Source organism: Haematobia irritans, chromosome 2, assembly GCF_050003625.1.
Source record: "Haematobia irritans isolate KBUSLIRL chromosome 2, ASM5000362v1, whole genome shotgun sequence".
Classification (NCBI taxonomy): Eukaryota; Metazoa; Arthropoda; class Insecta; order Diptera; family Muscidae; genus Haematobia; species Haematobia irritans.
In genome coordinates, this window is record NC_134398.1 from 233,089,223 (window position 1) to 233,100,575 (window position 11,353).

Genomic DNA, 11,353 nt, shown 5'->3' on the forward strand with positions numbered 1-11,353 from the left:
ACCACAAATGTGTAAGATTTGTCGAAATGAATGAAAAAATTTCAATAAAATCATTCCATATATGAATTCAAATTAGTTAATTTTTTTCATTCTGTAGTATAGTGGTATATACATATAGGAAAATGTTAACTAATATATGGAATGCATTATTCCTAATTTCTACGAAAATCACATCGTTCAAACAAATAAAAATGTCTTTGGCGCTATACGAAGTTCAACTTTCTTCACAATGAGTTCATTTTAACTTAAAGAAGGGGTCACTTTTTTCTGGGTGTAGTGGGTTACTTGATAATATATAGAATTGTAGGCGGTTTGATGACAAATCTTCTCCCAAACGAGCCAGCTCCCAAAGACAAACTTTAAAGATTCTACCTATGAAGACCACATAAGATTCTGGATTTATGAGAACCAATTTTGTTTGAGTTTTAGAGAAAATATAAACATATCGTGTATGTGTTGAAATTACGCCTTAATTTAAAATCTTAAACCTGTAGATTTTTCCGCATTTATTTAAATACGATGAGTAAAATCTGGAACTTTTACTTTCAGTTTGAAGCAATTTTCATGATCAGTGCGACTGCTATACCCTGAAAGAAGTGTTTTCTTTTTTGAGAAACGTAATTTTAGACAAGCAACGTTTTCTTTTGACACAAATTTTAGAGACAATCTTTGAATAAACAAAAACACTTTATAAGAAAAAGAAATTTCGTTTGTCTAAAATTTTATTATAGATTACAAATTTCCAGCAAATCGGATAAAAACTACGGATTCTAGAAGCCCAAGAAATAAAGCCGGGAGATCGTTGTATATGGGGGCTATACCAAAACATGGACCGATAGGTACCATTTGCTACTCACATATTTGTGATCTTAAAATACCTCCAGATTTTCAATTTCAAACAAATCGGCCAGAAAATATAGTCTCTAGACGCCCAAGAAGTAAAAATCGAGAGATCAGTCTATATGGGGGTTATACCAAAAAATGAACCGATATACCTCAATTTCGGCACTCTTATTTGTGGTCTAAAAATACCTCTAGATTTCGAATTTCAGGCAAATCATGTAATAAATACAGTTTATTGTAGCTCAAGAATTTCAGGCAAATCGGATGGTAAATATAGTTTCTAAAAGCCCTAAAAGCAAAATCGGGATATCGGTCTATATGGGGGCTATACCAAAACATGGACCGATGAGCACCATTTTCGGCACACCTTTTTATGGTCCTCAAATACCTCTATATTTACAATTTCAGGCAAATTGGATAAAAACTACGGTTTTTATAGGCCCAAGACTCCAAATCGGGAGGTTGGTTTATATGGGGGCTATACCAAAACATGGACCGATGCGGACCATTTTCGACACACCTCTTTTTGGTCCCAAAATACCTTTAGATTTTCAATTTCATACAAATCGGATAGAAAATACTGTTTCTAGACGCGTAAGAAACAAAATCGGGTGATCGGTCTATATGGGGGCTATACCAAAACATGGACCGATATGGACCATTTTCGACACACCTTTTTATAGTCCCGCAATACCTCTAGATTTCCAATTTCAGGCAAATCGGATGGTAAATATAATTTCTAGACGCCCAAGAAGCAAAATCGGGAGATCGGTCTATATGGGGGCTATATCAAAACATGGACCGATACAAACGATTTTCCACACACCTCCTTATGGTCCTAAAATACCTCTAGATTTTCAATTTCAGACAAATCGGATAAAAATACTGTTTCTAAACGCCTAAGAAGCAAAATCGGGCGATCGGTCTATATGGGGGTGTTGAATTCACATTCAACAGTGGTTTGATTTTTTTCAAATTTTTAAATTTTTTTATATTTCATTTCATTTAATTTCTTATATTTTTTTATATTTCATTTAATTTCATATCATTTTTATATCAATTTTTCATATTAATTAATTTGAATTTGTCAATATTTTTGAATTTCACATTTACCTACTTTTCTTAGTGTAAAGCCGACTTTAATTTTCATTCTTCATATCTTTCATTATATTGAATTCGCCGTAAGAACAATTGTCATCTTCATTTGCTTTAATTTAAGTTAGTTGCGTTTAACAGCTCAATAAAGTCGGTTCAATCCACCTTTGAATTAAACTCGAATTCTTTGGTTATTATTTTGTCGGAGCCGTCTTTCAACCCCAATATTTAATGAACTCCTAGCCAACTGGTGAAGAGTTCATCATATGGTCCTTCGAAAAAACATCCTATTAAAGAATAGGACTAGATGTGTACCAGTGGGTTTTTGAAATCGTCAAATTTTCAAAAACTTTCTACCAGTGAAAACACCATCATATAAAGACGAATCAAAAACTGTGAAAAGCATATTAAAAACAATAACAAATATCGTTGCAACGATTGATTGTGCTTTACATATTGAACATCAAAAAATTGGGCATCCTACCAGAAAAGGAGCGCCAACAGTGAAAATTGATGTCATCATTATCATCATCATAAAACCTCATCAAGAAGTCCAAGTGAGAAAAAGAGTAAGGAATCAAATCAGGTATGTGCAGTGGTAATTGGTTTTCTTATTTCATGATCATCTCTAAGTGTAAATCCACAATAAAATACAAGTGGAAAAAACCTCAAAAAAAAAAATAAAGAATATTGATAAAGAAATATTAAACGGTATTCTAAAGAAAAGTGAACATTTCTACCAACAAAGATATTAAATCCAGTTATAAATCCAAAAAACCTGAAAAAAGTTGAAAGAAAAGTGGATAAATAATCATATAAACCCGTATGTTGTGATAAAGAACAATAAAAATATAAGTGGAAAAAACGCTAAATTGACCACACTCCAACTGAACACAGCTCCGTTTCAAGTGACAGTTCATACAGCGAAACGATTGATCGAAGAAGAAAGGACAAAAGTGATTGATTGTCAAAGCGGACAGACGGAAAATTTTTAGTGGAGTAAAAAGTGGTAGAAAATAGTAAAAAAAACTAATAAAAATTCTAATAAACTTTGGTGAAAGACTAGAAAAACTATTATTGTGAATTACTGAACATAATTTATAATATATATTCAAAAGAAATTGTATGTTAATATCACCAACATAGTGAAAAAAATTGGGGAAAAAACATGCAACAACATCAACATAATGGGTGAGTCGATCCATTTATTTTCCTTACATACTGTTTAAACCTATATAAAATATATTGTTTGAATACATATCCCAAAATTATTACAAATTTTCTTTAAAAAATTGTCCCTAACAACAAATATTTATGCTAAAAAAAAAGGGGTATACAAGCATATAAACATATTCATTACATGCCGGTACTAAAATAAATATACATACAAACATACCTACGTATATTAAAAACATTCAGTTGAAATCGAAATAATTAAGAAACCAACGAAAGTTAAAAGGAAAAAAAAAAACTACGGTAAACTATCAACATAAACAACAACAACATAATAATCTAATTGGCAACATGTACCCCCACCCATCGATCCACATACCAACGATTTTGTTTTGATCGACATCAACTGCAGTGTGACGTCACACACATGCATGTAGGGATTGCCTACCTCGGCAAAAAATAGGGTTGGCAGATTAAGATTTTTTTTAGTGGGAATGAACATTAATACCCGAAAATATAAAAAATAAATCATTATTTAAAAATTTTAATAGGGATTGCCTACCATAACGTGAAATAGGGGTGTCGTAAAAAAATTTTTTTTTTTTTTTTGGATGATAGTGGAAATAAAATAAAATTAAAATGACTTAAATTTCTGGACATTTTTAACGATTTTCGCTGAAGTGTTTTTCTGGGATTTCGTAAAATTTCTAGGGATTGTAAGAAAAATCACTAAAATTTATCAAACTTTCTCATTAATTGTTTGAAACAAGAACAATATCCCATTTTTTCGGTCTAAATCATGCAAATCAACATTATTTAACCAATTTGAAAACAATAATATTGCCATTTTTTCGAATTTAAAGCAATTAAATTGCCAATTTGTTTTCACCTAACAATATACGAGAATTAAACCACAATTATTAGTAAACTTAATATTCAAAACAATCGCTGTTGAACCACAAATAACATTTTTGAGCGCATATATCTAAAAATAAATTTCGCGTCGTCGCCAAACCACTATAAATATTATAAAATAACGGAAAAAACATTAAATTGGAATCTAATTGGGCTGCAAATAAATCTTTTACAAGGTTAAGGTGAGTATTAAGTTCGAGTTTAGCCGCTAAAATCGCCATTTTTTCACGATTACTTTTCTCTAATAATACTTTTTAAGGAATACAAACTTTTTGAAAACTTGCTTTGGGCTATTCCCCATCAAGTTATAATAAAATCTGCAACAAATATGTATAATTTTAGGCCTTTTTTTACTGTTTTAGTTTTCACTTTAGTGAAAAAAGTCGAACTTAATACCCACCTTTAAAGTAAATTTCACCATAAAATAAAAAGTTTTGCAATTTAAATTTGTCGACTTGCATCAATATGGCGTCCCGTCGTAGATTTTTATTCTGTTTGGAACAAGTAGTTTCGTTTTGTGAGAGCTGCAAACCAACTCCTGCCACAAATTCTGTGACGCTAGAAGTGGACGAAAACGAGCTGGAGAAAAGGTGGCAAAAGTTAGCAGCAATATATGAGGAGATTATGACAGCTGATGAGGGAGAATATAAACAAGATGTTCTAGATGCGGCAAAACAAAAATATAATGAGGCCAACGTAAAATACAGAGACTGTCTTGTGCGAATTAATGGGTTAAAATCGAAACAGCAATCATCGCTGGAAGATAGCAGACGTGACGTATCGTTTGTAGGCCAAGGGTTTTCATCTTTAAAACTACCGCCTTGTGATACACAACCTTTTGATGGAGGGTATGCGAAATGGCCCGCATTCCGGGATCTATTTTGGGGAGTATTTGGAAGCCATTCGGAGATTTCACCTGCTCAAAAGCTTTACCATCTTCGAAACAAAACAAGAGGGGAAGCTTACCAAATCGTAAAGAAATTTGATTTAGTAGATAGCAATTTTGAGTTAGCGTGGAAAGCGCTAAAAACTAGGTATGAAAACCCGAGAATACTAGTTCATCAACAAATGAAGGTATTATTTGGAATTCCAGCTGCTCAAAGTGAAAATCCAAAAGCAATTCGACAGATTCAGCGGGGTATAAATGACAGCCTATCAATTTTTCATTCTTATCAAATAAATACCGAGAATTGGGACCCTATATTAATTCATCACTGTTCAACAAAATTGCCTGAAGAAACTCTTCGAGCTTGGGAAGATTCATTGCCGGATCATAAAAAGCTTCCAACCTGGAGCCAGATGGATGAGTTTCTCTCAAAACGGTTAGAAATTTTAGAAACAGTATCCGACATGCGCCGTCCAAACATGAATAATAAATCTCAAACTTTTCATACGAAATTTGAATCCACTAAAAAGAAAGATAGTTGTAAAAAGTGCAGCGGAGATCATACCTTGAGACTTTGTGAAAAGTTTAAGGCTTTGTCAGTAAGCGATCGAATGAAATTTGTATACGGAAATAAAATATGTGCAAATTGTTTATCATCCAATCATATAAAATCAAAGTGTCCAAGTAATAAAGGATGTTTTACCTGTAATAAAAAGCATCATACTTTACTTCATATGGAATCAAAAGAAAGGAATTTTTCTCACGTGACTCAGGAAGTGGGAAGCAGTCCAGAACCACAACCTTCAACATCATCGAATGTACATCATATGCAAACCCAATCTCAGCCAACCGCGTCGGTTCAATCACATTTTACTCAAAATGAAGCAGCTACGATCTTACCAACAGCTCTTGTCAATATCGAACATGCGGGTGAAAGGTTTGAGGTTAGGGCATTATTGGATGCGGGATCCGAAAGAAGTTTCGTAACAAAGAGGATCCAGCAAACTCTTTCTTTGCCGGTTGACAATTATCGTTCTCAAATCTCAGGATTAGGAGGAACAATTGTTGGAAGTTCTAGTCATCAATGTTATCTAAATTTGAGTTCGAAAATTTCTAATTTCAAAATTCGAGTAAAAGCCATCGTTGTTTCTAAACTTTCACATTTCTTGCCATCTAAAAATATTCGAATTGAAAGCTTGCCGAATATGAATAATATAAAACTTGCAGATCCGAATTTCTTCAAACCAGCTCAAATTGATATTATTATCGGAAGCGACTACTTACCATTAATAAATTTAAAAGGCATTCGATCATTTTTGGAAACCGGACTAGAAGCTAGAGAATCCCAATTTGGTTGGTACCTGTCCGGCCCCATACCGACAACAGCAGTTAATACGTTCTCGACTTTAGTTTCTGATTCTGAAGATTTTGCTCTCAGCTCGCAAATCAAGAAGTTTTGGGAGTTGGAAGAAATTCAATCACCTAAAATGGAGTCTGAAGCCGATGAATATTGCGAACAGTTATATCAGCAAACAACTTTTCGGAATCCTGATGGGAGATATGTTGTCCGGCTACCCTTCCGGCAAGAGTATCCTCAAAATATATTTTTGGGCCCATCGAGGAACTTAGCGTTAGCCCAATATTATCGGATGGAAAGAACTCTGGATAGAACTCCAGATTTGAAATTGCAATATGACCAAGTTTTACAAGATTATATTGACAGGAATCACATGACAGAGATACAATATTTCGTAACTACAGACAGCAAGCAAAACTCATTCTTTTTGCCCCATCATGCGGTTATTCGACCAGAGAGTAAAACTACCAAAGTAAGAGTTGTTTTCAACGGTTCGAAAAAGAGTAGCAGTGGGTTTTCATTAAATGATGTATTGTACCCTGGTCCGATCTTACAATCTGACATTGTACAAATCATCAATGGATGGCGGCAGTATCAGTTCGTGTTTACAGGTGACATCGAGAAAATGTATCGCCAGATTGAGGTTCATAAAAGAGATCGCCCTTTCCAGCGGATTCTATTTCGTCCTCATCCTAAGGAAGCTGTTAAGTCCTTCGAATTAAACACCGTCACTTTTGGCATTAATTGCGCGCCGTTCCTCGCAATACGGACATTAAAACAGTTGGGTAAAGATTGCGAGCATTTAAGTCCCCATGCATCAAAGATATTACAGCATGAAGTTTACGTCGATGACATCTTATCAGGTGGATATACATTGGAAGAAGCAAGGGAAAAACAATTTCAACTTATAAACACACTAGCTTCCGCGAAATTTCCACTTCGAAAAATCACATCAAACAGTCCTATACTTCTCGAGCAGGTGGCCCGGGAGGATCTTCTGGACGAAGAATTTTTAAAGTTTGAGGATTCTAGTACCACCAAAACTTTAGGCATAAGGTGGAATGCCAAATCTGATTATTTCTATTATGTCACATCTTCCATCTCCGAATCTCCAATTGTTACCAAACGTCAAATCCTATCGGTGATCGCTCGTCTTTACGACCCACTTGGATGGCTTAGTCCTATCATCATAATAGCAAAGCTTTTAATGCAACAACTTTGGGAAGGAAATAATAATTGGGATGAAGCTGTTCCCCCACATATTCTTGCCCAATGGAATAAATTCCGAGAAAATCTTCATCACATAGAAACACTTAAAATACCCCGATGGGTTGACTTCTATCCAGGCAGCAAAGTTCAAATCCATGGGTTCTGCGATGCCTCGGAGAGAGCGTATTGTGGAGCTGTATACATAAGAACCGAAAATGCGGGAATTTTTTCCAGTCATTTACTTTGTGCCAAAACCAGAGTAGCACCGATAAAACGCACAACTATACCCAAATTAGAATTGTGTGGAGCAGTTTTGCTCACCAACCTAGTGAAAGCATTGACGAAGAAGCTTTCCTACAAATATGAACTATTTTTATGGACAGATTCGTCTATAGTTTTGGGGTGGCTCCAAAAATCGCCTCAAACACTCAAAACATTTGTAGCAAATCGTACTTCTGAGATTCTCAACTATACCGATCAACATACTTGGAAGCATGTCAGAACAGAAGACAATCCAGCAGATTTGGGTACACGAGGTCGCTTACCTCTTGAATTAATACAAGATAAGCTATGGTGGAATGATCCTGATTGGCTACAGACACCAATTGCAGCATGGCCACAACTCGTAGCTTCGACCCAATAGATTTAGAGACGAAAAAGGTTTCTAATTTCCACATTACCGACAGCGAACCGATCATTTCCAGATTTTCATCATATATTCGTGCCTTAAGAGTGATGAGTTATGTGTTTCGAATTGGTCAAAAGTGTGACTCTCGACCTAAGAATCTAGATATATCGACGTCAGAAATTATCCAGACGAGAAATCGTGTTATAATACTAGCACAACAGACCTACTTCGCCAATGAATATGAGTGTCTTCATAATAAAAATCCTTTACGAAGCAAAAGCAATCTTAGTGCTTTATGCCCATTTTTGGATAAAAATGGTCTCATGAGAGTTGGAGGACGCTTGGAGTATTCTGGTCTCTCTTATGATGAGCGACATCCTATCCTCATTCCTGAAAAGTCTACGTTTGCAGTTCTTTTGATAAAATATACCCATGAAGTTCTTTGTCACGCAGAATATAATGTAATGCTACGAGCTATTCGACAAGGCTTTTATATTACACGGCTTAGAAATCATACTCGAAAATGCATCCGATTGTGCAAAACATGTACCTTGTTTAAAAGAAAATTTCAGCAGCAAATTATGGCAGATTTACCACGGGAACGGGTAACATTTTCACTACCTTTTACGTATTCAGGAGTTGACTTTGCTGGTCCATTTACTATAAAAACGTCAACTTTACGTAACGCAAAGACTGTGAAAGGATATGCGGCCGTCTTTGTCTGCTTTTCTACTCGTGCAGTACACTTAGAGGTCTGCTCTGACCTCTCTTCCGATGCCTTCTTAGCAGCTTTTACTCGCTTCACTGGACGCCGAGGTTTACCCAAAACCATGTTTTCCGATAACGGAAAGAATTTCGTTGGTGCCAGCTACAAGCTACTACAAGAGCACAATAAGTTTCTTAAAGATTCTAAGAACTGCTTGGTTGAAAAATTCGGTCTTAACGGATTCAATTGGAGTTTCATTCCGCCTTACGCCCCTCACATGGGAGGATTATGGGAGGCAGCCGTTCGTAGTATGAAGTCTCATCTCAAGAAGATCGTAAAAAATCTAAACTTTACGTACGAAGAGTTCAACACCATATTGATTCGAATCGAAGCCATTCTAAATTCAAGACCGCTATCGCCCTTGTCTGAAAACCCTGATGAACTTTTGCCACTGACACCAGGACACTTCTTGCGCGGTGCCCCTCTCACAGCTCATCCTGAAGCCCCCGAGGATCCTCCCAAGGAGAATTTGTCTTATATAAACCGATGGAAGCGGTTGAAGATGATACAACATATATTTAGTCAGCGATGGAAAACAGAATACGTCACCGAGCTCCAGAGACGATATAAATGGAAAACCACCCGTAACAGTTTAAAAGAGAATGATTTTGTAGTGGTTGCAGAGGACAACTTGCCTCCGACAGAGTGGAGACTGGGTCGAATCACAAAAGTAATTCGTGGTAAAGATGGCAATGTGCGCGTCGCGGAAATCAAAACTCAAACGGGAATAATAACTCGTCCAATCGTAAAACTTTGTGTCCTACCAACACACGAGTCCAATCTGAATCAAAACAAATAAACTGTTTTTCCGATGATCATATTTTAGAGAACCCAATTACTCATTGTACATGTTTGTTTTGTTTCGTTTCTTTTTTTTCTCTTTCTCTTCGCAGCGCTCCACCACGCCGAGGAAGATGCCAACTTTGCTCTAAAAACCACCTCCTAAAACGTTGCCCAGAATTCCGTTGGATGTTGCCCAAAGAGCGGTATGAAGTGGCAAAGAACTTGAATGTATGCCTAAACTGCCTGACTGATTGGCACCAACTTGATGATTGTCATTCGAGCAATCGTTGCAGTGTTTGCTCTCGCCTACACCATACAATGTTCCATCACGAAGATGTCCATGTCAATTCGCCACCAGGGTTAAAACGGTTCTCTGCAAAACTTCAACAGATGATATCCGATGGTACTCTTGCAAAGCTTTATGAACTGATCAGCGGCAACCAAGAACTCCAAATAACGCCAGCATCGCAAAATCCCATCGCAATAAGAAAAGTGATGGCAGTTCAAAAGGCAAAAGATGTCCGTGAAGTTGCCACAGCACCAATTTCAAAATTACGTCGCTTCACCATGGAAAACAAGCCAGCGATCCATCCTCATGGAACCGACTGTCAGGTCATCTTACCGGTAGTACTCTGTGAATTGGCTGCGGGTGACCAAAAAATTTCCTTAACACTGGCCATTAACCCAGGTGTTCGCCACTCACACGTGTTATTTGAGTCGGTCGAGCATCTCCACTTCCGGTCAAAATGGGTCAAACATCTTCCACTTGGGGTTTTCCAAATCATCACTAAGAAGAAAACATGGTGGCAAGATTTGGTTTTCGTCGATAAGCTTCAAGTTGAAATCCCTCCACCAGTTGAAGACGAAATGTTGCCTTTTCTGTTAGAAACGAATGGCGTTACCAGAGATATGTGGGCCCATCCTATGCCACATGATTTTGGACCGATACATGGCATCATCGGTAGAGACCTAGTTCATAAAGTAATAGACGATTCAGCAGCGCGCTTGGACAATTATCCCTTCATCAAAGTTCAACACTCTCTTTTTGGCGCAGTCATCAGTGGATGCATCTGCAACCCATCATCAGTTCGGGCCCGGAGCATGTTGAATTCACATTCAACAGTGGTTTGATTTTTTTCAAATTTTTAAATTTTTTTATATTTCATTTCATTTAATTTCTTATATTTTTTTATATTTCATTTAATTTCATATCATTTTTATATCAATTTTTCATATTAATTAATTTGAATTTGTCAATATTTTTGAATTTCACATTTACCTACTTTTCTTAGTGTAAAGCCGACTTTAATTTTCATTCTTCATATCTTTCATTATATTGAATTCGCCGTAAGAACAATTGTCATCTTCATTTGCTTTAATTTAAGTTAGTTGCGTTTAACAGCTCAATAAAGTCGGTTCAATCCACCTTTGAATTAAACTCGAATTCTTTGGTTATTATTTTGTCGGAGCCGTCTTTCAACCCCAATATTTAATGAACTCCTAGCCAACTGGTGAAGAGTTCATCAGGGGGCTATACCAAAACATTGACCGATATGGACCATTTTCGACACACCTTTTTATAGTCCCACAATACCTCTAGATTTCCAATTTCAGGCAAATCGGATGGTAAATATAATTTCTAGACGCCCAAGAAACAAAATCGGGAGATCGGTCTCTATGGGGGCTATATCAAAACAT

At 36.2% G+C, this 11,353-nt stretch overlaps 1 protein-coding gene across 1 annotated transcript; it reads left to right on the forward strand.

The window, feature by feature from the left end:
* Nucleotides 1-2,782: 2,782 nt before the first annotated feature.
* On the forward strand, nucleotides 2,783-11,099 carry LOC142227384 (uncharacterized). Its single transcript, XM_075297900.1, has 2 exons — nucleotides 2,783-3,129; nucleotides 9,766-11,099. Exons 1-2 carry the CDS (start codon nucleotides 3,107-3,109, stop codon nucleotides 10,784-10,786), a joined length of 1,044 nt encoding a protein of 347 aa, XP_075154015.1. The 5' UTR covers nucleotides 2,783-3,106; the 3' UTR covers nucleotides 10,787-11,099.
* Nucleotides 11,100-11,353: the final 254 nt, after the last annotated feature.